This window comes from Synchiropus splendidus, chromosome 4, assembly GCF_027744825.2.
Source record: "Synchiropus splendidus isolate RoL2022-P1 chromosome 4, RoL_Sspl_1.0, whole genome shotgun sequence".
Lineage (NCBI taxonomy): Eukaryota > Metazoa > Chordata > Actinopteri > Syngnathiformes > Callionymidae > Synchiropus > Synchiropus splendidus.
The window spans coordinates 712,588-740,061 of NC_071337.1; the positions used below are offsets into that span (position 1 = coordinate 712,588).

At 51.6% G+C, this 27,474-nt stretch overlaps 3 protein-coding genes across 10 annotated transcripts in view; 2 read left to right on the plus strand and 1 right to left on the minus strand.

The window, feature by feature from the left end:
- The first annotated feature begins 50 nt into the window (after nt 1-50).
- Nucleotides 51-15,811, plus strand: cracr2ab (calcium release activated channel regulator 2Ab). 2 transcript variants are annotated; one of them, XM_053863039.1, is made up of 19 exons: nt 51-152; nt 355-932; nt 2,679-2,909; nt 6,184-6,295; nt 6,358-6,538; nt 6,602-6,748; nt 8,143-8,233; nt 8,298-8,393; nt 9,750-9,937; nt 10,215-10,286; nt 10,368-10,416; nt 10,484-10,566; nt 11,466-12,111; nt 12,186-12,321; nt 13,518-13,599; nt 13,665-13,779; nt 13,833-13,934; nt 14,013-14,089; nt 15,208-15,811. In XM_053863039.1, exons 3-19 carry the CDS (start codon nt 2,754-2,756, stop codon nt 15,293-15,295), a joined length of 2,421 nt encoding a protein of 806 aa, XP_053719014.1. In that variant the 5' UTR covers nt 51-152; nt 355-932; nt 2,679-2,753; the 3' UTR covers nt 15,296-15,811. The 2 variants fall into 2 exon arrangements, with proteins under 2 accessions (XP_053719014.1, XP_053719015.1); XM_053863040.1 differs by having other exon boundaries at nt 11,559-12,111.
- prmt8b (protein arginine methyltransferase 8b) lies at nt 14,232-25,350 on the minus strand. Of its 2 annotated transcripts, XM_053863042.1 has the most exons (10): nt 25,094-25,350; nt 24,148-24,354; nt 22,361-22,516; nt 21,058-21,121; nt 20,846-20,988; nt 20,480-20,567; nt 19,093-19,208; nt 17,514-17,664; nt 16,797-16,918; nt 15,862-16,725 (listed from the first exon to the last, which is right to left on the minus strand). In XM_053863042.1, exons 1-10 carry the CDS (start codon nt 25,160-25,162, stop codon nt 16,642-16,644), a joined length of 1,200 nt encoding a protein of 399 aa, XP_053719017.1. In that variant the 5' UTR covers nt 25,163-25,350; the 3' UTR covers nt 15,862-16,641. The 2 variants fall into 2 exon arrangements, with proteins under 2 accessions (XP_053719018.1, XP_053719017.1); XM_053863043.1 differs by lacking the exons at nt 15,862-16,725; nt 16,797-16,918 and adding an exon at nt 14,232-14,504.
- A 1,836-nt stretch (nt 25,351-27,186) lies between these two features.
- The window catches only part of tspan11 (tetraspanin 11), an 86,210-nt gene continuing 85,922 nt past the window's right edge, over nt 27,187-27,474 (plus strand). For all 6 annotated transcript variants that reach the window (XM_053863589.1, XM_053863586.1, XM_053863587.1 and 3 more), the window contains exon 1: nt 27,187-27,300. The gene's annotated coding sequence lies outside the window, so the exon portion shown is untranslated. The remainder of the gene's footprint in view (nt 27,301-27,474) is intronic.

The following is a 27,474-nucleotide window of genomic DNA, read 5'->3' on the forward strand; positions in this document are numbered from 1 at the left end:
TGGCCTGAATGTCTGCAGGTGCCTGCACTGACTCACGTTCTTCCTCATGAGATGGCTGATCTCTTGCTTTGATGCAGCTCCGTGTCGAAGCTGGCGATGAGTCCGTGTCAGAGACCTCAGATGAGGCAACGTTCACAACGTTAGAGCTCATGGTGGGTGATGTGCTGGGCCTCTATATTTATGAACCTCCCATGCATTTGTCATCCTGGAACTGAACACTTGTCCCTCATGTACTTCTGCTGCAGCAGCACAGCACCAGAGGGGAAGCGTACCTTCTTTGCCCCTCTGTCTCCTCCTTTGATCTCAATGTTCCAGGCTGCTTTGACTCACATCAGCCTCTTGTGTCCGTGACAGGTTGGTTGTTGGTGGGTCGGGACAAACAAGATGTTTTACCGTTCCTGCCCTACGATGGCCTCAGAACCTGGCCATAAATAGAGGAGTAAACAAGTTCGTAAAGCCTGTGACGCACCGTGACCTATGACCTTTTGCTGAGGCTTCAGGAAACACAGAAAGAAAATAGATGTTAGAAGCAGATGGAATTAATAATCTGTCATCAGAAGCCGGAACCAACCGAATGATGCACATTCCACCTGCCTGTGAGCAGCGTCCTTGTTTAAAGGGAGCTGAAGTTTCTGACCTCCAGTGCCACCTGGTGGGTGATGTAGTCCACAGTCTTTTCCTTGTGATCACTGTGAGGCGTGTGATGTGATTTCAGCAGCAGGAGGTGTGTGTTTGCGCAGCAGAGAGCTGTGTGACTGTGGCTCAGCAGCAGCTCGGCACAGTCGCAGGTTTCAGCCCCGAGCGGCTTCCTCCTGACATCACATGGTTGCAGAGTGACTTCTCAATCGTGTGCCAAGACTGGCCAAACACACTCGCAGCTGTGTGCGCTCCAGCCCAGGCTCCAGCCGAGACTGTCCTCCCAGCGCTGAGAGGTAAGACCTGCGTTCTGTCAGTGTTGCCTCTGAAGTTGCTGCCAAGCTTGGTCAAGTCTTGCTCGCAGAGTTGCCTCTCTTATGCTCCTGTGTTTGCACCTTCTCTCTTCTGACCACAGCAAAGTCAAACTTGGATTGTTGCAGATGAGCGACCACCTCGGTGGAGATGTCTCAGTCATTTAAAGCAGAAGTGACGATTCAAAAAAGCCGTGAGAGAATTCCTCTCTGTCTTCAGGCTTTACTGTGTCATGTGCTGAGTGTGACTGGGGTTTAGCATAATCCTGCTGCTGTATTTACATTCTTGGTGGTCCTGGCTGTAAGTGCTGTATAGCAGCAGCAGCAGCAGCAGCAGCAAGTGCCCCTCTTCCCTTCCCTCCTGAGCTCTCACACCTTCTCATGCTACACCTGGGCCCTCAAAGAGAAACTGCAGTCTTCGATTTTAATGCTGTGGTTTCATGTTTTGCTTTAGTTGTTTGATAACTTAGATAGCCACTGGAAACACACGGCCATATTCTGTGCCTCTCGTGGTCGTCACTGGTGCAACAGCTAAGAAACAAACGCATCAGGTTCATCAGGGGCAGAGCGACTGACACGGTCTTGGTTCAGTCACTGGTTTGTGACTGGTTTGACAGTGTTGAACCTTGGCCAGTGGTCTGTGATGTTGAGGATCTCAGATACCACTGCAGACTCTCCCTAAAACTCTGTCTGCAGCTCAATCTGACTTCAGACTTCAGCAGTGACTTTATGCAGATGGTTTCAGGGGAAACATGTTTCAACCTTATTTTAACACACTTTTTGTTTAACTGGATTGTAAATGCATGTTGAAACTGTGACAACAAATCACTTTCAATCTTTTCCACGTTTTTCTTAATTTGACGATGAAGTAGTGAGTGGGTTCCGCTGGAACTTTCTTTAACCCTGTAAATTAAATATGACAAACAGAGAGCCAAACTGCTGATGTCCATTTTTTGTCCCCCAATAGTATCGCCCTGCATTTATTGAATCAATACAGTGAGGCAACAGCAGCGTCTCGCTCGGGAGGCACCAAGACGGGACGTGGCAATGTAGCGCTCTTCTCCCGCTGACCGATGTCAGTGTTGGTGCCGGGAAGTTCACCTGCTCACACACCTGTGGTGACTGAGGGGTGGGCAATTCTCCAGTCGCTCCAGGACGTGGCGATGTTGCGATCGCAACTATGAACACATTCCAATCACCCAAATCTGCCGTGAAATCAGGCATTTTAGCTCACAGCAGTCAATGAAAAGGTCTGTGAACTCCTGGAGGTGCTGACTGAATGACCAGCGGGGCCACAAACACAGTCTCCTGTGACTGTTGTGAGGGGCCGTCAGGTCAAAGCAGAGGGGGAGGTGAAAAACACTGTGATAACAAGTTTTACAACCCTGTTATAATGGTTTTCCCTTAAAGATTCTAAATGTAGAAAACATAAATTCACTGACAGCTCAGGAGCTATCCAGAGCACCATGATTGATGGAGCCAATAACAGGTTTTCAGTGAAACCAAAATGAAGATGAAAATTCATTTGAAGGTCACGCAGCACAAATGCAGAGGAAAAGAGACCTGAGAGCTAAGAGATTTGGTTTAAACGTAGTTAAGTGGATGAGGTGAAGTGGATTAAGCTGATGAGGTCTTTAAGATATGTATTTATAAAGAGAGTTTTACAGTGGCGGAGAGAGAAGCTCCCTCTCAGAAGCCGCTCTGAAATGACCACCATGTTTCCACTCACAGCTCCACAGGTGACCTGTCTCTCACCGCGGTCTGATGTCTGGTGCCGCTCTGCACCACTGAGGGTCCTTGAGGAACATGGAGGGGCACGAGAGCAAGATGAATGGAGTCGCCCAGCGCCCAGGATTGAGGGGGTCCGACTGGGGCAGCATCGCCTTGCTGGACAAGACTGTGGAGTTCTTCCAGACCTGTGACGTGGAGGGCAAAGGTTTCATCACCCGCACCAACATGAGGGTGAGTGAGAGGGAGAGAGAGAGGGACAGAGCGAGTTCCAGGTACAGATCAGCTGACGCAGTGTTTCTACACGGTCAAACCGCCTCGCTGCATCCTGTTTGTGACTCGCGTTCACATATTGAGACCGGACTCCTCAAGGGCCGATGACAGTGTACAAGTCCGTGATGACAATTGCAGCTTCAAAAATGACTAGCCCATCGATCCCAAATCCTTAAGTCGTTAAGTTTAGAGCCCAAAATTGATTTTAATCGTCCGAGACCGAGTTGAGGCGGAGACCAGGAGACTTTGAGCGTCCGAGACCAAAACCAAGACCAAGACCTTGAGCACCCGAGACTGAATCAAGACCAAAACTTTGAGTGTCTGAGACCAAAACCAAAACCAAGACCAAGGTTTTGTGCACTAGACTGAGTCGAGACCAAGACTTTGAACGCTTGAGTCCGAGTCGAGACAGAGACAGAGACCAGGGCCAGGACCAAACTGTGTACAGAACAAACTACTAGTTTGTTCCAATGAAAGCATTTCAGTCTTTTGTTTGAAAAAATGACTACCGTTTCTTTTGCAGTAGGAAATAAACGTGTGTGTCTGACAGACTTGTACTTGTGGATTCTGTGTTCAGTTTGGCCTTGGTCGCTGTCTTACCCCCTTGATCTCGACTACAAGACCAGTGGCGGGTCTCAAAAAACGGACCTGCTGAGAGCCTCTGCTCTCGACCCAGAAGTGACTCGACAACCACACGACCCATGACCATGTTCATGCTGTGAATGTTGGATGCCTGACTCCACAGTTTTCCCTAGATTCGGTTCAAAAGTGGCCAGGATTGAAAAGTGTGAGAAAAAAGTGCATCTAAGTCTTGAGAATCCGTCGACAATAATCACCATTATCATCCATGGGAAAAGGCTGTTACCGCACCATAAGATGACTGGTACGACAGAGTTTATTTGGCCAACAAAGGTCAGGCATGTCTCCCACGACAGGAGAGTGTCGCAGCAGCACCTTTGATGGGAATGTTTACAAGCGTCCGGGGCGATCCAGCAACACTCCTGTTAATGATGTTTGAGCTCTGGAGTCGATTCATTCGTCATGAGAATTTGCTGCCGTGACACACACTCCTGCCACAGGCCTCACATGTGATGTGTGCAAGTCCACTGACCATGCTGTCAGAGACGCTTCAGGTCTGTAGATGCAGGGCTTCATATTGAATCATACCGTACTAAAACAGGTGCAAACCAGTCAGTGATTTATCTGACAGATCCCTGTTTGTGTCCCTCAGAGGGTTCAAAGGTGACCCTGCTAGATGTTTCTCTGCATGTGCACACACTATTTTAGAGGAGGAAAACACAAACTAGCAAAGCCGTTGTTGCAGAAACTGCGCCTTTACGTGCACACTCCGAAGCTGTGTGTGAACAGTTTGTACGTGCACATCTGGGTGCAGTGGTTCTAGCAAGGCGACGCTTGATTCTTCAGTGGACACACGACTGAGGAGCAGTCACACCAGGGCCGACACTGTCCCAGTGGCAAACGGTGCAGGGAGCATGGATGCTATTGTCATGTGACCACACGTCCACCAACTTAAGACTCCTCCTCGTTTTTCTCTGCTCCTGATCCCCTCTCCTCTCTTGACTTCCAAATGTATTGTTGTTGTGAACGGTGAAAACACGCCATTCCTCCCTCAGGTGTTTCCTCACAATGGACTGCTGTAGTAATTGGGTCACTACAACTGGGTTCCAGTCTGGTTCATGTGTTTTGGATGGTTAGGTTCAGGGGCAGAGGCTGGGGAAAGGGTTATGAGAGGTCTCCACAAATAATAGGAGTAGCGCTCAAATCCCGTTGTACACTGTACAAGGACAATAAAGGCTACTCTATTCTATTCTAATAAGAGTGAACAGCCGGTAGAAAAGGGTGGTCACAGGCTGAGCTCAGCGGGAGCCACTGGCCCACGTGGTCAGGTGATGCGTGCTATGCTGGGTGGCCTCATGTGTCTCTCGAGACCAGGAAACTCATCTCTGACTTCAATCCTCTCCATCATGTTGGAGATCACCCACAGTCTTAGTACGTTGTTGTAGTGCTGCGGCCTTAACTGCACACACCCTCCTCAGTAGCAGGAAGGAAACCTGATGGTGTGAAGTTCCGTATTCTCATGTTTGGCACTGTAGCTGTGGTCTGAGGTCGGAGTGTTGGCCAACTCATGCTCGTACGCTCGGGCTCATCTGTGAAGTCACTGTCAGCGCGTTTGTCCGTCAGCGACACCAAGCATGATGCAGCTAAAGCAACAAGCGCGGCGGCGTCGCAGGACGGGTTACTGGAGTGACTGTCACACATGCAGCTTTCAGAAGTCAAAGACATGAACTCAGTCCCAACAGCGGGTGACGCTAGTCCCTGTCGCCATGGTGTTACCATGCCATGCTAGCTTTCTTAGCATGTATATACAGATAGCAAGAATACTCCAGGTAAACAAATGACCAGATTTAGATGTAGAAGAAGAACCTGTTACAGTTCATTCTCTGATATTTAAGCGAATCTTCCTGCTCTTCAAGTAAATATTTGAACAGTTACTGTGAGAGCCTATTAAAGGTACAGGAAAAGATGTCAATGTTGCAATCTCTTTGAAATGATTTATGCTCCAACATGCTTTCACAGACGTGGAGGGCTCATCAGTTGTGCCTAAGGGCCACATGTTCTCGCCTGTCTCCACTTGGCAGGGCTGGAACGCACCACAGAAGCCTTGGTTCGGTACAAGTACGGTGCAGCAAGGGGGCGACACTTTGTGTTGAACCTTTTTCAACATTTAATATTTCTGTCTTTTCCTCGAAAGTGCAGTATTAATGTAAAACAGTGGCAAGACAATGGGAAAAAAAGCCCTTTTGCAACTTGGGTTGTACGACGATCAACTGATCTGAGTCTTCAGACACCTGACTGGAGAGTAGGTGTCCTCTTGGTTGGTTGGAACAAAAGCCTGCACCCACTGTGGCCCTTTGAGGACCGGTTTGACACCCCTGATCTAAACTAACCTGCCGTATAGTGGGAGCGCGGTTGAAACAGTGACTTCTGTTGTGTGGTGTTGTGTTGGCGCTTAAATCTGGAAATGAACGGGTTGTGAGACTTGGAACATACTGCAGCTTGGAACACGCTGAACATGGGTTACTGAAGGCCCTGAACCAAAAGGGTCTGGTCCGAGCGTGCGCACCGCTGTCAGATGGTGATCCTCGGGATGGTGATCATGGTTAGACGGCTCTCTGGAACTCAGACCTCTGTGTGTGTGTGTGTTTCCCGGCAGAGGCTTGACAGAGAGCTCCCTCTGTCTGCAGAGGAGCTGGAGGATGTTTTCGACTCCCTGGACACTGACTCCTCAGGCTGCCTGACGCTGGACACCTTCTCTTCTGGGTTCAGTAGGTCACACACTGCGCCAGACGCAGAGACCTGATGTCAAACCGACCCGTTTGTCCCGCAGGTCAGTTCCTTCACGGACGGAGGATCTCAGTGTCTGAGGAACACCCCATGCCCGTCTTCAGGACCAAAGAGGCCCTGTACCAGAGCCAGTGGGAGGCCAAGCTGCAGGGCGGAGAGGACGAGGAGGAGCGGCACTTCTCCATGCTTCTGGACAGTCTGGGAGCCAGGAACGTCTTCGAGGAGTGAGCAGAAGCTGCACGTCTGCCAGCTCCGTCCGCGTGTCACTCATCTTTGTCTCGGCGCAGCCCGGGCGAGGTGCGCAGCCTGTGGGCCCAGCTCAGGCGAGACGAGCCCCATCTCCTGTCTAACTTCGAAGAGTTCCTGGCTCGAGTGACGCACCAGATCAAAGAAGCCCACCAGGAGAAGAAGGAGATGGAGAGCGCCCTCCAGAGGTTGGTTCTGTCCCCCCTCACGTTGTCTTGGACCCCTGAGGACCACTAACCCACCCCTTTAGAGGTGACTCAGCCTCCAGTTCTTCACGGCCGGACATTGAACTTTAACCTTCACAGTGAATAAAATGAAGATTTAATGATAGTAAATAACCTATTAGAATGACGAGGCTGCACTTTCCTCACAATAACCCGATCAATGAGCTGATCGGTGATCACCAGAAAACCACTTCATATTGACAGTGGTTGTTAGACTTGATATGTCTGAGTAGAAGAAACACTTCATCTGGCTAATATACAGAGGTTTACAGGCTAAAATATTGAGGCTGGTCACGTCACAGCGATGACATCACAGGCCTGTTGTTGACCTTAAAGCAGCTCCGCCCACAGAGCCCATCTCCTGGAGGAGACCAGAAGCAGCAGCTGAGAGCGGCTGTGGTGTGGGAACATCTGGAGCACTTTCATGTCAGTGACAGACGTGAGGAGTCGATGATTCCACTGGGTTCCACGAGTCCGTCTCCATGTTTTCCAGACTAGTTTACAAGTGGTCCTCATTCATTCTGAAGCCTTTCTACGGTGCAGCCAGCACCACTGCACCTGCTGTGGCTCATGGATGGACCACATGTTTTCCTTCTTACATTCAGTGGGAGGGGCTTGTATTCCGGGCGCTCTCGTCCTAACCCTAACCCTCAGGGAGCTTGATAGTAATAGGACAACCTCAAACAGTTTTTGGGTCATTTTATTGGAGTTAAACTAATCCCAATATGAGGATTTACATTAAAAACTCCCAAGTTACACACTCCACGAGCATGAAATGAACTGTGCAACAACACCACCCACACTACACAAGTTTGTGTGAGATGTGAACTGCAGCTCAGTGCTCATACTGTGTGGCGCGTCATGGACAAGCCTGCGGCTACAACACACCGGCCCAAGTGTGGTCACCCGACGTTGGTGACCACACTTGGTTCCAAACAACTCCAGCCAGGCTGAAGTCCATGTGGTTTTGCCGGCTGAGCCGCTCTGACACAGCGCAGTCAGTGGACGTGGTGAGCTCAGGCCGGAACACTGCCGGAGCGCGTGTGGATCCAGTACGAGTCCGGGCTTCAGATGAAGCAACACCATCCTATGACCCCACTCCTCGGTGGGTGAGTGGCTTCCAAACACATTTTCCCATGGCACAACATGTCACAGTGTTTCAGCTTGTTTTCGCTCCACGCTCCGCTAATTGGGTGTTTTTGGATTAGCGGTGGTAAGTACCACTCAGTATTCCTTTGAAAAGGAAGCCTATTGTGCACGGAAGTGTGCGTGTGCCAGTCAACGGCCATGAGACAACAATAACGCTGTGTTCTGGCGGGCAATTGTGCGCGCGTTAATCTTCATGTGTTTCCCTGCAGGAAGGCTGCAACACATGACAGCGAGATTCGATACTTGTACGAAGAGATGGAGGCGCAGATCAAGAACGAGAAGGACAGACTTCTGCTGAAGGTAGGAGAGCTCAGCCCCACCTCTGGTTCTGTCTGCTGTGAACCGTCTGCTGTAAACCTGGCAGGACTCGGAGCGACTGCAGATGAAGAGTCTGGACCTGGAGCACCAGCTGACCTCCAAGGAGAAGGAGCTGGAACAGCTCTTCCACAAGCAGAAAAGAGTGAGTGGAAGCTCAGGTGGTTCAAAGCCCGCAGCTGATGACATGACAGGGGCCACATTACATACCGTGTCAGATGTGAGGGGCCGTCAAGCCAAAGAAAAACAGTCGTATTAAATGCACCTCATCTGTTATTGCATGAGCCTAATTTAGCAGCATGAAGTCAAATGTTGTTTCCGCTTAAAATAACATTTATTTTGAGGGAAAATGAAAAAAAGAAAAGAAGTATATTTATAATTTGTAAAAAAAAATATGGGGAAAAAGAAGTAGTCTTTTTTCGCAGTCACATGTGGCCCCCGGGCCGCACTTTGTGCACCGTCTGATGCACAGCAGAATCCAACTCACACAGCTTTAATTTTAGCACTTAAGTCCTCACAGGTTGTTCATTGACTTTTAACTTGGTTCACTGTCTCCGTTTAAACTCAATTACAGTGTTCATACTTCAACACTTAATGTTTCTTGTAAAGTCCCTGCAATGGAATTGACTTAACACAAAAGAAGAGAACAACTCAAAAAGAGGCAGTCGAACGCCATTCAAACTCTCTGGTTGACAACAGGCTAACTAGAAGGTGATGTGACTTTGGAATGTTCCAGAGGTTTGTAAAGACTCCAATTGGTTTTCCATGAGACCTGTCCGGTCATGTGACCTGCGACGTGAACAAACAGGCACAAACCTGACCTTTTGACATCATGACACGCAGGATTCAATATTACAATGTAAATAAATTCGCTTCGATGTGACTGTGGTGTTAGAATGTGGATTTACCAACATTTTGAAGCGGTTCTCTTTAAAACGTTTCTTCTTCTTCTTCGTGTCCCCTCATACGCGAGCTGCGTGACGCTGCTGCCACCTGCCGTCCGTTTGAGCTCATTACACACGGAACATTAGCTATGCCAACTACAGAGGGAATTTCTTTTTATTTGATGGTTTTTTGATTTTTTTTTTTTACTTCTTTAACTGGAACAAATTCCCCACATGCCCATGCGTCTTTTGGCAAAACAACTTGTTGACCCATTGAATTTTAGGATGATTTAGGATGATTTTTTTTTTTTACAAACGAATCACCAAATGAGTTCTTACCTTTAAATGGATTATACCAAAATGGCGTTTTCTCTTGGACCAAAAAAATCCAGACCTGAACAAGAGTGTCGGCAAGTTTGGATGCGGATCATTGACGCCAGGTTGACAACAGGTTCATCATCCCCCAACTCAGAATGATCAGCGCTGGAAATGAACAAAATTGAATCTGTTGGGACGACTGTCATATATTTATACATCATGCATTATGAATATTTTCTGAAGTTGCATGAGCGTAGCTGAATGGCTGTCCTCTAACTACTGGCTGCCTCCTCCTCCAGCTGGAGGTCCAGTGCCGCGAGCTGAGCAGCGAAAAGCAGGAGAGCCACGTGGAGAACGTCAAGCTCAAGATGACCAACGACGAGCTGACCAGGGCTCTGGACACCACCAGTCAGGAGCTGGTGTTGGCGCAGGAGCAGCTCACCCTGCTGCAGGACCAGGCTGCCCGGCTGCAGCAGGAGAAGGAGATGTGGGTCCACGCACGCACGCACGCACGCACGCTTGTATCTCTGTCCCTGTGGGGACCCACCCTTTCCCCAGCCTCTCCCCGTAAACACATGCCTCACCTGAACCAGGACTCTGATCCAAACTGGAGCCCAGTTATTTAGAAGGCTTCCACCTCAATATGAGGCTTAAACCTAGCGGGGTCCCCACAAGTATAGTGCAAACCATACACACACGCCCACCTGAGACCAGACCCTGACACACTCGTGTGTGTGTGTGTGTGTGTGTGTGATGTGTTTCAGGGAGATGTACCGGGTGACTGAAGGTCTGCAGAGAGAGAAGCAGAGTCTGATGAAGCAGCTGGACCTTCTCAGGTAGCTGTGCTCACATGACCCTCGGCCTGGTAGAGAGATGCATGACGTGCATGACGTGCATGACGTGCGTTGTCCCTCCAGAGAGATGAACAAGCATCTGAAGGACGAGCGGGACATTTGCTGCGGAGTGGTGAGTCCGACTGCCGAGCGCTGACTCTGAGTCCAGCTCCCTGACCGCTGCTGTGTGCCTGCTCCAGCCGAGGACGTCGCTCAGGAAGAAGCAGAAGCAGCGCGGCGGACTGGCCGAGCTGTTCGACGGCCCCGACCCGCCCACACACAGGTGATTCATCTGTTCCGTTCTGATCAGGCTTTAGTTGGTCACGCAATACTAGTGTGAACGAATGAACTGAACAAAACAAACACATCACTATGAACAAACAAACATATGAAACCAAGCTCTTAAACACACGCGTGCTTCAGACACAAAGACGCACAACAAACAAAACAAATAAACGAGTGAACAAACGTATGAACCTGTGCACAACAACAAACGAACGTCCAGACCCAGAAGCACGAAGGCAAGAGAATGAACCAAGGAAGGCACGGAGCAGCAGAAGCTGGTTAAACACACAAGAACTACCTGAGTAACTAATGTGGAAAGTGCCAGAGAATGAACAAATGCACATACAACGGTGAACAAACGTGAGCACAAATGAACAGATATGTGCACTGGAACAAACGCACAAGATAGACAGTGAACGAACAACTGACGAACATTTGAACACAGAAGAAGGGACAAGCGTTTGAACTCGCTCGAGAGAGAAGTGGTTTATGAAGATGAAACAAACGCACAAGAACAAATGAACTACTGCGTGCGTCCGTCTTGTGACTGGGCGCAAGAGCAGCTGAGCGAGGTTCAGGGGTGCGGTGACCCTCCACCAAGTCTTCCTCTGGCAGGCTCCTCCCCCTGAAGCTCCAGAGCTCCACAGTGTTGCTCAGAGATCTGCTGCTCCACATGCACTGCAGACGCGCTTCTCCTCCGCTGCCCACACCTCAGGAGCCCGAAACTGGCGTCATTACGCTGAGTTTACTATTGTTGCGGTTCCAGCAAGCAGCCGGAAAGGTTCTTCACTCAGAGGAAAAACAGAGGATTTTTAATAGACAGACATCTCAGCTAGTGTTGACGTGACTTTGTTTTGGCCACCTGTGTGATCCTCTGTTTCTCCTCTGTCTCCAAAGACCCCCGCTTCTCGAGGAGGGGTCCTTCCAGTCTCTGGAGGCCCTGCCCATTGAGCACCTTCAAATCGTGTTTGTTGCTTCCTCCTCCTGTAGTGAGGACGACCCCCCTCCTCCCACCGCCTCCGCCGCGCCGCCTGCATGCCAGCAGCAACCCTCAGTGAAGAAGAGCACAGCTGGAATCAACGGCGCCCCCGGCCCGGCCCCCGCCAAGCCAAAGGTCAAGAAGAGCCTGGTCCGGACGGGCAGCATGAAGAGAGCTGAGCGGGAGCGGGTGAAGAAGGAGCTGCTGAAGAAGCCCCCGCTGGAGGAGGAGGCTTTGGACGCCCCGCCCGACGGCTGGCCCCTGCGTCGAGTCATCTCCATCGAAGAGGACCACCTCCCACACCTTCTCCAGGGGGGTCCTCAACTGCTGCTGCACCAGCTGAGTGAGGAGGAGCATGAGGAGGAGGAGGAGGAGGAGGACGAAGCACAGAGTGACGTGGATCCAAATGTCGCTGTCGCCGTGGATCTGACCCCAGAGCCTCCCTCGAGCCGCATTCCCGTCCCCGCAGAGGGTCCGACCACCAGAAAGTCCCGCTTCGTGAGAAGCAAAAAGAAGACCCCCATGTCCCCGAGAGTGCAGCCCGTGGGCAAGGAGACCCAGCCGGTAGGTTCTCACCCTTGGTCCTGCAGAGGTGTGCGGGAGCGCGTCTCACCTGTCTGCTTGTCTGTGTGGGACAGACCAGGGAGGCGCCTGTGTTCGCCCCGGATCGCCTCTTCAAGGTGGTCCTGGTGGGCAACTCCAGCGTGGGCAAGACCTCGCTCCTGCGCTCCTTCTGTGAGGGCCACTTCCAGCCCTCCACCGTCGCCACTGTGGGTGAGTGTGGTGTGCTGCTGCTGGAGCCGAGACGCTGCCCCTCCTGGAGACTGTGGGGTCACACGCTGCGGCTTCTCCACTCACACACAGAGAGAGAGAGAGAGCTCAGCCGCTGACCACGCCTCGGTTCATGAAGGTTTTTGTGCTTCGTCCATCCTGCTCTCACTCATGTCACTTCTACCACATGGTGCGGTGATGAAAACAATTCTACAGATGAAGTAGTCGTAAAATGTGTGTCGTTATTTAAAAAAGAGGAAACAGAGGCAGCGTTGTAGGAGGCGCTGGTCGCTGAGGCCCTGAGATATCTGGCCACTGGAGGACGGAGAGTTGCCACCATTCTTCTGTCTTCTTCCTGTCTCACTAGAGCCACGTATCGGGGAGCTACACTGCCCCCCATGGTCTCCACTGGTACTGCTGTGTTTATAACACAATAACACATAAGGTGGGGTGTCAAACATGCGGCCCTCAGGATGCAGTTTTTCGACCCACCACTGGGGGTCCAATTTGACCCTAGGAGTGGTCCCCACAGGCCCAGATGCTCACAACCATGTAGAAGTGGGTTCCAGTGGACGACATTACCTTGGACGCAGCTTTGCTTCTGTGCAAAACCACGTAGTTCATGTCATCAAAACGCTGCCATTAGTAACATTATATACAAGGATGAAAGAAGCGCACCCACAGAAGGCCAGTGAGAGTCGTGCGGCGCCTGATGAGTGTGGGGCATGACTTGGTCAGTTGTGCCAAAGAGGAATCACAGAGGAGGATTGGTGTCATGCCAATGAAGAGCAGCATGAGGTGAGGCCGACTGACCGACAGCAGGAGAGGAAACCGCAGGACCCGCCTGTCCTGTGCTCTGCTGTCCGCGTGGTGCCGAGCCTCTCCTCAGGTTCGTGCTCTGGACAGGATCAGTTCACGTGCCTTGTTGGAGTCCACACGTGTCTGCATGAGGAAACGGTATTGGCCACTCGGCTTCCTTGAAGCTCCAGTCAGAACAGACGCAACACGGGGGATTCATTTGCCATCAATAGTCAGTTGACCCGGCTTCAGTGCGATGAGCTGACATTAAAGATGTTCATCTGTTGAGAGCCCTAGTGAAGACGGGCCCATCATCGCTGGGCTGTTTAAACGTGGCCCCGGAGCCGACCTCTGACGGTTCTCTGAGTCACCCTGCTGTCGCTGACCCAAGTCCTCTGCAGGTATCGACTACAGCGTGAAGACGCTGACGCTGGACAACATGCAGGTGGCCATGCAGCTGTGGGACACGGCGGGGCAGGAGCGGTACGTTCCCATGACGACGGAGAGGGAGGGCATTCCCAGTCACCACCGTCTTCTCTCTGCCGCAGCTTTCGCAGCATCACCAAGCAGTTCTTCCGCAAGGCGGACGGCGTGGTTCTGATGTACGACGTGACGGTGCTGGAGAGTTTCAGAGCAGTCAAACCCTGGCTGGAGAACATCAAGGTCTGGCCCCGCCCCCTCAGGCGCGAGCCCCACTTTAATGAGCCTTTTGACAGGACGCGGCGGAGGAAGGCATCCCGGTTCTGATGCTGGGCAACAAGATGGACATGGATGGAGAGCGAGCCGTGACCTTCAGAGAAGCTGAGCAGCTGGCCTTGGTGGGTTTGGAGTCCCCATCCAGCCAGAGCTCTCATGACTCACTGTCTCAATGCTGCTCTGCTTGTTCCGCTCTGCAGGAGAACAAGGTGATGTTCTACGAGGTCAGCGCCTTCACTGGGAAGTTCGTGACCGAGTCCCTCACGCACCTGGCCAGGTAAGAAGGCCGCCATACAGCGAGCAGGTGCGTCCTTGTATAGCCATTCTTATGGGGACCGGTTCTTGGAAACACACCTTTTTTGCTGGTCCCCACGAGTTGAAGCCTCAATTTGAGGGATGGACCTTCAAAATAACTGGGTTCCAGTCTGGTTCAGAGTCCTGGTTCAGGTGAGCCATGTGTTTTGGAGGGTCAGGTTTAGGGGGAGAGACTGAGGAAAGGGTGATGGCCAGGAGTGGTCCTCACAAGGACGGAGAGACCAACATGCACGTGTGTGTTCCCACTCACTCTCAGCGTGTTTGACTCAGCGCGTGTTTATCTCGGGGTATCCTCGTGTGTATCGAGTATCGAGTCAGCCATGATGTCTGCTGATGATACAGGGATCTGTGGTGAGAGTCAGGAGGCGTAGGAGGAGCTGAAAGAGAGAATAGGCGTGAATGAAAGGGAGGAAGGAGTGAGAGTGAAGATGAGTGAGGAGAGGATTAGGGCTCGACCAAGTCGGGCCTGGGTGACGTGCGGCTGCACCAGGAACTGAAGACTGAAGTGTGGACTCCTCAGGTGGAGGTGAAGACACTCTGGGAACATTATATACGTGGAGGCTCTCACACATGCTCCCGCCTGCCGTCTCTCGTTGGATCTGTGCGTCCAGCATTGTTCACTTTAGCTCAGGTGATATTCATTCAGAAGCTGTTGGAGGAAGCTCTCCTCCACAGCGTTGACTTTGATGACGGTGACTCCGAGGTGCTGATCCTGCCTTTCAAGTGCAGCTGGTGGACCACTGTGAAACGTCTCCTCGCTGCTCCGTTTCCTCACTCTGACCATGGCTGAACTGGAGGAGGCGCGGAGCGCGCAGCACCACCCCTCGTTGCGTTCGGAAGGTTCTCTGCAGCATGTAGACCAGGAGAAGCTGCTGCTCTCTGTGCTGCTCAATGTGTTGAAGAGGAGAGTGCAGGCATCAGAGACGACTCCTCGTGTTGGGGGGAACTTGAAAAGACAGGAGTGTCCTCTGAAGGCTTTCCTTCCACCAATATATGTTTTAGTTTAATAACTTCATGCATGTTTATTGAAATAATGGTGAAATAAATGTTGTTTTGCTGCGCGCGTGTGTTTCTCTGCAGAGTTCTGATGGAGCAGGAGGACCGGGTCCGGGACACCACCATCGTCCTCAGTGCTCAGCCGCTCCGGAGGAAAGCCTGCTGCAAGTGAAGCGCGCTGGCCGCTGCACATTATCTTCATCCTCATCCTCATCACCATCATCATCTTTATCCTCATCATCTTCATCCTCATCACCATCTTCATCATCATCTTCATCTTCATCCTCCTCCTCATCATCATCTTCCTCATCCTCATCCTCATCACCATCATCATCATCCTCATCATCCTCATCACCATCATCATCATCTTCATCTTCGTCATCATTATCTTCATCATCCTCATCATCACCATCACCATCATCATCATCATCATCATCATCATCATCATCATCATCATCATCATCCTCCTCCTCCTCACCCTCATCCTCACCATCCTCCTCCTCACCCCTGGACTTGAGCGGCTCCGGCGTCCTTCACCAGCGCTGACTCAGCGGCGCCTCTGTCCGTGTGTATATATGTGGTTAATCTGTCCTTCAAATCAGAGGAGCAGCGATGGACTCTCATGTGATCTGCTCTGGTAATCAGTATTTATATATATATATATGCTAATTAAATCAAGTCAAAACCATTCAGCTGGGCTCTTTATTCTTCTTTGTTTCCAATCATTCTTCACTCATATTTCTCGTTACATCGTGGCTCCAAAGTCTGGACGAACCTTCATGGACACATGAGCGGCCTCCGACACGCCCCTTATGTTCCAGCACCGAGACGTGAAGACAAACCGCTACAGTCAACACTGGTCCACCCAGCTGCTCCAGCAGACGGCTGGCCTACTGCGCAGGTCATTCCGCAGCTCGCCGCTCACATCGGAAATTCATCGACCGAAGTTCGCAGGAGTTTTGCTGAAGGGCCCGTCTCCTGCGGCCCCGCCCCCAAATACCGTTCAGTTGTTCCCTGATGTGGAGTTTTTCCCGCCACCGTGGTGGGTGGGGCTTCTGAGATGCACCAGAGCGGCGCGACTGGGTCAGTCCAGGAAACCGGTGCCGTTCATGAGCGCTTGAAAGGGTCAAAACTGCTGCGTTTGAATGTGAATTTTTACAAGAAGATGCTCATAAATACCTGAAACACCGTCAAATTCATCCAAAATTCCTATCTTTTGAACCAAAGACTCATTAATGTTACAGTTCAAATCAGATCCGTGATACGGTACTGTTCTTTAAACAACAAAGTTATCATGTTACTAAGGTCCGCCCTGTTTCTTGTCCTGACGTCACCCATGACATCACTCAAGTGTGAATGTCAAGTCCGTTACGGGGTGGTCGAAACAATGACTCCAGGTCATGAGGCGACCAGCGGCAGGGTACCGGTTCCGTGGAGTGACCCGTGGACCGTTTGGACGGCGGTGAGGTCCTGGTGCCCTTGAGGGACCCACTGGAGCTCCAGCGGGTCGGCGGCCTCTCAGCGCATCTTGTAGTCGTGGGAGATGGCGGCGTCGCACAGCTGACCCTTGAGGTCCAGCTCCAGAGTGAACTCCAGGTCCCGCTGTGGAGGACAGCAGGGGGCGACTGAGAGCAGAAGCACGTGTGCGCGGCCAGGGTTCCAGAGGCTCTCACCACGTTGCGGCGGTTGGGCCTGAGGGCCAGGCTGCCCAGCAGCTCCTCCCCCTTCTTCACCGTCAGACAGTCCTCCAGGTAGAAGACGGTCTGCTTCCAGTGGGTGCTGGGAGCGTCAGGGGCTGAGACAGGAGGAGTGAGACACACACTCGCTCGCTCACACACACACACGCTCGCACGGTCGCGTCCAAGCGTCCAAACATAGAGCCTCCTCTTCGCTGCGTTATGTAACCCCGGCTGATTGGCACCTAAAGGCAGGCATTTACGTAACTAATGGACCATTGAGCGGAGTCACAGTCATCTCCGCTCAGAGATGAGTCATCTGGAACCAGACTCCCAGCGCGGCTGAGGTGGAGGAGCCAAATCCAAAACGGAGTTCATGGACTCTGACTGAGGCCATGGTGAACCACGTTCCTAAAATGAGCTCATGGTTGTGGCATTAAAATGATGCAGTGAGAGGCGTCAGCAGTAGGATTGATCTGAGGTGGGGTCGCAGGGGCAGCAGCGGGAGCGAAGATGCCCAGACCCTGTTGCGTACAACTGCATGGACTCACACTTCTGAGGGTCTGAGAGTCCAGCCACCCTGGGAGAACCGGACTGACCCACGAGACTGCTGAACGGACAGCGCCCTCTACAGCTCCGGAGAGGACATCGCACTGATCCATCAGCTTCCCTCACTCGTGAACTAGACACCCAAGCGCCACCCGTTTCTCTCACCTGTGGAGAAGCCCGTCTTCTTGTGACACTTGGTGAACTGGATGTTGAAGTAGGTGACCAGCGCGTGCACGTAGTCGTCGCGCTGCACCTGCAGACAGAACGCCGAGGTGAAGGACAAGTCCTCCGGCTTCACAGTGTAGATGTCCACTTCCTGCGGAGGAGCAGAGCAGCCCGTCACTCACACGTACCAGCGAAGGTGTCGGAACATGTGTGCGTGCGCTCGCCGCGCTTGAGTCACGGCTGCCGACGTCAGCGCGGCACATGTCGTGTGGGAGTCCTCCCTCTCGGTGACACCGGTCGGAGTGTATGACTCACCGTCATACGAGTCAAGGCTCGACTGGAGCTACAGGCCTGTGGGCTGGGCAGTTGCCTCCACATGATCCATGGTGATTCATGGATGGGTCCACTCCATCTGAGGACCCTGCTGTGTTTCAAGGTCAAGCAACTCATGTGACGCTGGACGTCCTGAATAGTGAGTCATGAATGTCGACTCCATGCATATAAAAGGGCACCTTCCTCTTCGTCTTCCTCTTCTCACCCAACAGAGAGTTCCATTACTAGGCTCCTCCCCCGTCTCCAACACACCCATGAACAGCCTTCAACCGCTTTAGGCTGGAGATCCTTCACTGACTCCTCTGTGTTTGGAGGAGGGAAGTCATGAGTCCTGCATCCGTCACAGTCTAAAACGGCTCGAAAAAGTGACCCTGTTCTGCGTCAAACTCAGGCTCCGGGAGCCAAATCTGGCCTCCAAGACCTTTCAGATGACCCTCAAGAGCCATGCAGACCTGCTGAAGATTCAATACATGCTCTCCAGCTGGGACCTGCTCAGTTAGCGCCTTTCTCCTTCATGAGAGGAGGGCCCCTCCTGAGCCCTGTTGTCATCACCGCTTCACTCTGTCTCATCAGTTCCACCCGAACACACGTCGGTACCCGGCGGGACACTTTTGTGAGAGACTCCATCCCCCACCACCAAAGCCCCTCGCTCGTACGGCGGTCTAGCGGCTCCTTCGACCCACATCAGCCAACAAGTGTTTCCATTTAGAACAGGGTGACATGCATCACGGCATGCATCACATGACACCCTCATGTGCTCCGCCCACTCTGCTGCCTGAAGATCAAATCCACTGATGGTGAACAGACGTGGACGACAGATGCTTGTCCCAACAACAATAACGTTTGCTGATCTAGCTTGAGCACCAGCGCCCCCAAGTGTCCGGGCACGTGCCTGCCCTCCAACCACAGGGGCTCATGTTGACTGAGTCTCTGGTGAACCACAGTGTCCAGTGACACACTGAGCTCCACGGGCCACACAGGACACACACACTGCACTGGGACGACGTGCGGACGCTCTGCAGGCAGCAGCGAGGTGAAGGTGCGCAGCAATGTCATGGCCGTCACCAGAAGAACAGGCCTGGGGAGCCGTCCTGAGACTGGGCAGCAGGTGGTCCACCGACTACAAACCCCGCCCCAGAGGAGCGGGACCTCCTGAGATCCTACTCATGAAAAGCGCGCTCTAATGGAGACTGGGCTGATCATGAATCCCTCCTGCTGTGGTGGCGTTTGTCCTGTGTCCACTGACCTTGAGGAGGCAGGCGTTCGTCACCACTTGTTTGGGATCCACCACGTCCACCAGAGGCTCTTTGATGGCTACGTTGCGAATGCAGCTCATGTCGAATCCGTACACGTTCTCCCACCCTGCAGCAGAACAGAACATGGTCTCCCTTGAGTGTCCAGTAGCAGAAGCTCCTGCAGCTAAGACAAACACTGGTGTGGACTCAGGAGCCTGTCTGTCTGACGTACGGCGATATGACTGGGACAAGTGCGGCCGACAGGTGGAGTTGTGCCACTGAAGCAGAGAGGAACTGAAAATAAGTGTGTGTGGGTTGCAGTCAGCTGAGCAGCCCAAGTCATGGGTCTGTGTCAGCAGGGGAGCTGATAGTGTCGCCCTTTACTGTATCTCCTTAGCTACACCGCAACCATCAGTGTGAATCTCCAAAGTGAACATAACAGGGTTCACACCTGTGGGACTGTGGCGCAGCTTTTGTTTTAGGTCTTTCTGTTGGATCTGTTTCTCGTCCTCAAGGTTCCTCCTGCGTCCTGCTCCACTGCTGCACACCTGCAGTCATGTGACCACCTGTGGCAGCACCAATGACTGCAGCGCCTCTGGGCGGCTCACGCTACACTTCAGCTGGTCCTGAGTCTTGCTTTCATCTGTGTCCCTGGTTCCTGAGCCGCTGAACAACGATGAGGTTTGGGAAGCCTTGATGCCAGTTCTCCTCATGTCGGCGTCTGTTGTCTGTGTTGATCACAGATATTCCTTCCAGGTGAGGAGCGTTCTTATTGCCTTCCTCACCTTGCTTTGTTGCTTTGTGGCCTGTTCCTCCTCATGAATTAACTTGACTTCAGCAACCCTCCTTGTTGGTAGCGGCCTTTGGCCCTAGCGAAGACGTGACACTGCGACTAGCTTGGGCTGCCTCATGGCTGTGTGAACCTTTCCTCGCGCCTCCTGTCGAAGGAGCTAGCTGACATTACTGCCACCTGCTGTCTGATTGAGTGTACTGTAAGTTGCATCAATACAATACATGTAAGGCAATAATAAGGGGAGGAAAAAAAGGGAGTGGCCGGGTCCGTGCTCTCTCGAGCGCCTCTGGTTTGCTACTGCACTGTGGCAGCAACCCTCCTCACACCCATGGCCTCATCTAGTGACGTCGGGAAAGTGGACCTATACTACGCCGAAGTTGACAAAAATGCCACGTTGACACAGTGGCATTTGGGGCGCAAGGTGCTGGGGTTAGACGTTTGGAAGCTCTTTCACTGACTCACGCTGTGGCTCTCCTCCTTACTGCAGCGTCAGCATATGGTGCCACTTGGTGCCAACGTCACAGGAGAGAAGCTGGGTTGGTAGCAGAGAACGGTGGACGTCACACTGGAGCTGTGTTGTGTCACGGTGCGCCTGCACGACTTACAGTGAATTTTGAAATCCTTGTACTGCCGGTCTTCGACGGCCACGACGTACAGGCTCGCACGGTCAGGAAACATCAGGCCCCCTGGTTTCTGCAAAGCAAAAGTACCAATGGTGTGAGTAGAAGTGGAGAGACAGAGTGCAGTGGAGCCACTCCAGCTTGGTCAGTTGACAGGGACACGTTCCCACTGACTACACAGGACGTTGGCTTGGATTGATCAGTGACGCTCTTCTGAGGAAACCTGCAGTCATTTCAGCTGCAGTAGTCTGAGAAGTGGTGAGGTGTCAGTGAAAGCAGTGGAGCCTTTAGTTGAAGCCCAAAGGAAGTAGAAGTACATGACATGGGTGACCACGCTGCAGCACGTCTCACCAGCCACTTGTCTCGGGCGAAGATGACCGTGTTCAGCATGGACTCGTAGAAGAGGCAGTAGCCCATCCACTCGGAGATGATGATGTCCACCTGCTCCACCGGCAGCTCCACCTCCTCCACCCGACCCTTGTAGATGCTGATGACTTGACCAGAGCAGAAGTGCACGTTTATCCGCCCTGTTCAGACCCACACACACGGAGCGAGCCACTCACCGTCGTGCAGCTGGTTGGACTTGATAATCTTCTCCGAGTACTCCGATATCCTCGAGCATTCGATCTGGATTTGAAAAGGCAGAAAGATGATTTTAGGGACCATCGACAACATCATGAGTCCAGCAGCTCGTGGAAAACCAGCAGCATTTGGTTTTGCTTTTCTCCACACACTTTGTTGTTGAAAAGACTTCAGGATGGAAGCACAGCAAAGAGATTCATCTTCACTGGAGCACTTCCACCTCATGTTCTAGTGTTTATATTCAACTGAAATTTGGTCATTCTGGTGTCAGACATGGCGCCACGATCATCGCAGTCAATGACGTGTGTAGCCATTAACCAAGTCGACTCCCATCCCTTCATCTTTGATTCACTCTTTATTATTATCATTTTTATTTTCTTCTTCTAACTTTGTCTTGAGTTTTGCTTTTTGCACTTTGGGATAGGAATGAACTGAAAGTAAGAACCATGAGAAACTGGAAACTTTACTGTACATGTTGCATGTACACCGGAGTCATCCTCAAAACTTGAATAGAACTTTCCACCCCTGCACGAGGCTTGTGTTTTCTTGTCCGTGCTTGTGTTCCTGCCATCTTTTCACTCACTGAAATGGCTCCACCTCCCACGTATCTCGCTCAAGATGGTGCGGGCGGTGTCCCTACAGGGTTCTACGCCACGTATAAACTAGCTAACGTGGCGGTGCCACACCACGGCATCACAAACATGATCGCTTTTTAAAGTCACGTGAATAACATATTAAAACAAAGTGGAAACATCCACACAACACATCATCATCATGACTGAAGTCCGTAACTTGTGGAACTCAAGTCAAGCTCCGGCCGGACGTTTGAAGAAGACTTGGAATAGAGACAGGTTCACTTGTCATGATTAAACACTGGTGTTTTATTGTCTCCATTTTAGTAAAAATGATTTATATTTAGTGCTCTGCCAGTTTGAAAAAATCCTGGCGGAAACCCTGCCCTAAACGTAAATGGTAGATCAGCATAAAACATAAACCTGAAGCAAACCCCATGGTGCTGAGAGGCAAACACCTGCCCTCCTCATCTGTGGACACCAGGACCTGAGAGGTAACTGGAGAAAAGCCTTCACTCAAGAGCGGCAGAGCTGACTGAGTGAAGAGTGAGCGAAGCCTGTGAACTGGTCCCTGACAGGTGTGGACACTGGAAGTTGACTTCCTCTCAGCACTTCCCACCAGCCTCCTCCACTGTCAGAGGGCTGAGCTAATATGTAAATACATTGAAGCGCGGCTGAGCGATGAGGACAAACCAGTGAAACGCCGTCTCACCCCGTACACGTGTTTGGCGCCAGCGTTGGCAGCAAACATGGCCAGGATCCCAGTGCCGCTGCCCACATCCAGAACGATCTTATCCTTGAACACGTGCTTGTTGTGGTACATGGCGTTCCTGTAGGTCAGAGTCCGCACTTCGTCTTTCAGCATTTCCTGTGGATTGGAAAGAGGCAGCTTTATTTCTGCCTGGGGTCCCGTCGGAAGCCCCGCTCGCGCTGGATGGAGGAGGTATAAATAGGATGACTCATCACTGGAGAGAATGAAGAATCACCGGCGAGCGATCGATAGCAGCACGTGCGTCCACATTGAGCCTCTGTGGGCTATTTCAGTCAGGAAGAGTGGCTCCGGTGGCCTCCTCCCTCCTGCGCCCATTCACACAATCATAAGCTGCGAAACCTGATCCACTTGCTAAATATGGACTCGCTTTCTGAATCAGGACCTGGAAGTTAATGTGAAGTTCAAACTGTGGTGGAGATGGCGCTTGTCAGTTTGGATGTCATGGCTTCCTCTTGGGTTCCACCCTCCTGAAATGTTGCTTCATTGAGACTCAGCTCATTCAGAATCTGCCTTGGTCTCGGTCATTTCTGCTCTATGTAGATCAACCTGGGGCGGGGCCCTTGAGAGCCAGGCAGCATGTCGGCGATCCACTTTACTCATTAGAAGATAACAAAGCAGAGCTTTTGACTCAGTGTTCTGAACCTTCCACGTGAGCCGCGATGTGCAGTTGTGCCGAACCGTGCTCCAGTCTGACTGGACCAGGTGCTTCAGTGGCGCTCACACAGGAGCCAGGAACAAGGTCAGAGTGTGGTTATCTGATGTTGCCCCCCCCTCCCCCGTGTGAGGTCCAGGGCCGCCCCGACCTGCAGGCTCAGACCCGACCCGACCCGACCCGACCCGACTCTGGCGCAGCAGCAGCAGCAGCAGTGTTACCCATGAATCACCGCCCCACAGTCAGGTCTACACCGCTGACTCATGCATTGACTCTGCTTCTCGATTCAGCGAGTTCTCAGCTGGCAGGTGGAGCTGGTGCCGTCTGACTGCTGGAAGAGGCTTCTCTGGGCGAGTGCTTTGTCAGTCACTCTGCTCCGCTCACTCTCCGATAGTGACGATTCACACGTACTCAGGTTTTGGGTCTTGTGTCGGTGTTTGGTCTGATGCAGGGGGATTTTCAGTACAGACACGATGAACCCCACTTCACAGTCTGCAGATCCATTCATGTGATGCAAGTCTCCATTTTCATTCCTAATTGATGAATATTTCACAAATTACTGTGTTTACTGCCACAAAAATACATTCCCCTCCTTCACCGAGGCTGTGTAAAGGCAGCTTTCTTGCCATATGATACGACGAGTGGTGACACGATACATTGTGCATGAAATGATCAAGATATCACAGGATCAAGTATTGTGATATTTCAACAAAAATACTGATACAATAACATGGGATATTGCGATATTTGAGTGTGTTGATGTATTCTCATGGGCGGCACAGGGGTGCAGTGGTTAGCGCTGCGGCCTCTCAGCAAGAAGCTTCCGGGTTAGGCTTAGTGACGGCAGGACGAGGCCCCAGCACTGCCCACAACCCTGACCAGGCCTAAGTTTCTCCACTTTCTGTTGTGTCTTACGGGGACATAAAGCAGGTGAACGTGTTGAGAACGAGAAATTCATTCAAGTGTTGGTGGTGATGTTCCATACTGAGCTAACCATGTGACTGACTGATGTAAATATTGGAGGTCTAAAATGTTCTGCTCAGAATTAGCATCATGGTCATTCTCAGCTTCTCACCTCGTGAATGCCAAAGTGAGCGTAGGAATCGAAGTAGTAGTCGCGGGAGGTCATTTCCTCCGGGCTGACGAATCTGGAGGTCTTGCCTCGACCTGCCGCCGGACAGGTGGCCACCCCCGTGACCTGAGGCGTGTGGGGTATGCAGGGCACGTGGTGGATCTTGGGAGGTGCTTTCGGCAGGCAGGTGGGCTGGGGGGGCTGGATCCTCTGGAAAGCAGGGGGAGAAAGAGTCGTGAGCCACACTTTGACTCGCTTTGTTTCAAGCCTTTGGAAATCATTTCTGATTCAAAGCAGCAACATCTGCCCACTGCTTTCTTACACCTGCCTCCGTGACTGGATCCTCTGGTGTGGTGTGGGAAGAGGAACTTCACAGCATCCAAGTGATGCACAACCCTCTTCATCTATTCCTCTATCGTATTACCTCAGTAATTATCCCTGGTTAAACGCTGCAGGGACGTGCTCAAGGCAGAAATGATGGTCAACTCCACACCAACACTTGAGCCTGAAAGCTGGACTTTTAAATATGAAGGTCCATTCATTGGGAAACCTAGGGATGATTTGAAAGGGTCTGGCTCCAGGGCACTTCAGAAGCGAGAGTGGGTCCAACGTCGCTGAAGGAGGCTTCGTTCTCCCAGCGCTACTCTCCAAGTTTCATCTGTGTTTCTTATTAAATGCGGATCCGCAACATCGGGATTCACATCTGGAGCGGGATCGCACGCTCGAGCAGCGAACGTGGTTCCATTCAGCACCGCGGACAGCGACCCGTCCTTCACGCTCCGTAACCTTCCCGTCTCGGTGAATGATCGCGCTTTTTACAGCGAAACAACCTGCACAAAGAGCCGCGGCACCCACCTCGTCCCAGCAGCCGGACGCGTAAAAGCCCCTCTCATGTCAGAACCGGAATCTTTGTGAGGGAGTTTGGCGCCGGGTCCAGGACATGACTTACCTCGGAGCTGTCCGCCTCCGCCATCTTCCTGCGGAGCTGCCAACACCGCGACGAGTGCGCCAGTCCCATGAGATCCGACGAGACTGACGCTTCAGCAGCCGGGACGCGAGGAGCAATCAGACCGCAGCGGCGGCGATAGCGACGGTGTGCTCCCCAGCAGGAGGCTGAAGTGAGTCCAGCTGCGGATAAAAGTTGTGAACAACCTCCAGAGATCCATCCTTGCGCTCACCTCGGCGTGGAGTCCGACATTTCCATTTGGAGAGCGCTCGCGTGTCACTGAGAGTTGAAGCAGAAACTCTGTCTGTGACATGAAAATGCTGAGGAGTGACGCGTCCTCTGGCGCGTGTGGGGAGATGCCAAGTTAGAGGAGGAGTTTCATGAGGTGGGAACATACTGCACACGTCACTTACAGCCTCAGATACAACTGCTTCATCACGGACAACCGTCACTGTCATGGACCAAGCTCATCAAACTATGGGTCCGATGATTCCTCTCTCTGATGATCATCGTGTGCTTGTTCTTGATAGATCATTACATGCAGAATGGAGCAAGAGTCCAACAGATGGAGACTGTTTTCAATTTGCCAGTGGTCTGTTCAAACTCTCTCGGGATCATCCTGCGCGACACAGCTGGATCCACATTCATATTTCCATGATCCTCCAGCCTCCATCTCCGTCCATCGGCAGGAGAGTGAATGATGGCCCTCAGAGAGGTGCCTCCACGCCTGTGACGTCCACAAGAAGACATGGCGGTTCTGTGGGACGCTGAGGTCCTTCAAAAGAAGCCGTCCTTCCTCCAGCTTTCAGTCGCTGGGCATCAGACCCAGGCGATCCCGCCTTCTATTGAGAGTATAGGGTAGGGGGGAGGCGGAGGGGGGAAAGAAGAATAAACGTTTTCCGTTCAAAATGTTTAAGTAGTTTAAGTAGATATTACTGTTATTATTATCATTATTTGCTCAGCCATATCTTAGGTGTTTGTTATTCCCACAGCTAGTGCGTGTTCTATTCTATTTAATGTTTCATTTATTCAGCGTTTGATTCATGTTCTTCACCAGTTGAAAAATGAGTATGTATTGACCGTAAATAAATTATACATGAAAGTAAATCAATCAATCTTGATGGAATAATTAAACTCACTGTGTAATATTTTATATTTATTTTTTCATCTGCTTTTCTCACCCACTAAATAACTTCATTTGAACAGATTCCTTTTTGTATTTTTGTCTTGACGGCCCCTCACAACACTCGTGTGGCCCCTGAGGTATTCGAAACTGTCGTCTGTATTCAGGTTTGTTGTACTAATACTAACATACTTTAAGTCATTAGGCTGACAGCCAGTGCAGCAATGGCAAGGATGAATCCTGGAGTGACGCGGGTTTCATTCATGGCCACACACTGAACACGAGGACGGTGGATTTCCAAGCGGCAGCTCTGGAAGACCGACACGAGGCGAACAAACACCATGAGCCGTCCTCCTTGTGTCCTGTTCTTTAGCTCCATGTTCGGCGCTCCAGATGTCATCAAGGGCACAGGAGCTTCACAAAGAAATGAGATTCAAAGGCCACAATTGTTGCTCCTCTGGAGCAGACGGCGTCTCCCCCAGTTTCTGATTCAGTTACTGAGTCAGCGATGAGTCCACTCTGCTGTGACGATGAGACGTCAGAGACAAACACCAACCCAACATGGATTTGGTGTCCAGTGGCCCAACATTGGATTCGCCTTACTGCCCTCTGTGGTCCTTGTGCTGATGTCTGGTCTCTGTCTCCCTAGTGTCGAGCCAGGTGGTGGGTCTGAGTCCAGCATTTTCTCTATTTTTACTCGGGTTTCCTCCCACAGTCCAACAAAGTTTAACTTTAAACAGACTAGATTAAATATCCTTCATCGCCATTATTAAAAAAAAAAAAAAAAACTACGTAAACCTATCATACATACTTTCAGTGACAATATCATTTAAAGATGTTTATGCAGGTGCGTTATAAATCGAGCTGGTTTAACACGAGGCGCAGCATCTTTTAAGTTCCCCGTGAATGAAGTTTGGAAAGTCCGAGCTGGGCGTGAACGTAGCATCCGCATCGGCGCAGCTGCAGACGAGGAGCAACAAGCGTCGAGTGCTGCGGCGGCGGCGGCGCTTTCTCCAACTGTGAAGGAGAAGAGAAGTGAAGGCTCAAGCGTCGCTCATCACTTCACCGCCTCTCTCCTCGCCTCGCAGTGAGTCTCAGAAACCCTAACGGGCAGGCAGGTCGAGCCAAGTGCTCGCGAGCGACATGCTAGACGCCAACACGCAGGCAGTGGGTCACGTGTCCTGCTGAATTAGTTGCGTTCGTCCAAGCAAAGTTGAAGGATTCTGCGGTTACGCTCTCGAGGTTGTAACTGTTGAAGGTG

Bases quoted from the DNA above. Each gene is read 5' to 3' on its own strand.
- cracr2ab (XM_053863039.1), top strand. From the start codon at position 2,754: ATGGAGGGGCACGAGAGCAAGATGAATGGAGTCGCCCAGCGCCCAGGA. The intron at 6,296-6,357 runs GTAGGTCACACA...TTTGTCCCGCAG, and splicing joins CACCTTCTCTTCTGGGTTCA to GTCAGTTCCTTCACGGACGG. The intron at 13,780-13,832 runs GTCTGGCCCCGC...GCCTTTTGACAG, and splicing joins CCTGGCTGGAGAACATCAAG to GACGCGGCGGAGGAAGGCAT.
- prmt8b (XM_053863042.1), bottom strand. From the start codon at position 25,162: ATGGGACTGGCGCACTCGTCGCGGTGTTGGCAGCTCCGCAGGAAGATG. The intron at 24,355-25,093 runs GTAAGTCATGTC...CCTGCTTTCCAG, and splicing joins CGGAGGCGGACAGCTCCGAG to AGGATCCAGCCCCCCCAGCC. The intron at 19,209-20,479 runs GTAAGTCGTGCA...GTTCTGCTGCAG, and splicing joins CAAGGATTTCAAAATTCACT to GGTGGGAGAACGTGTACGGA.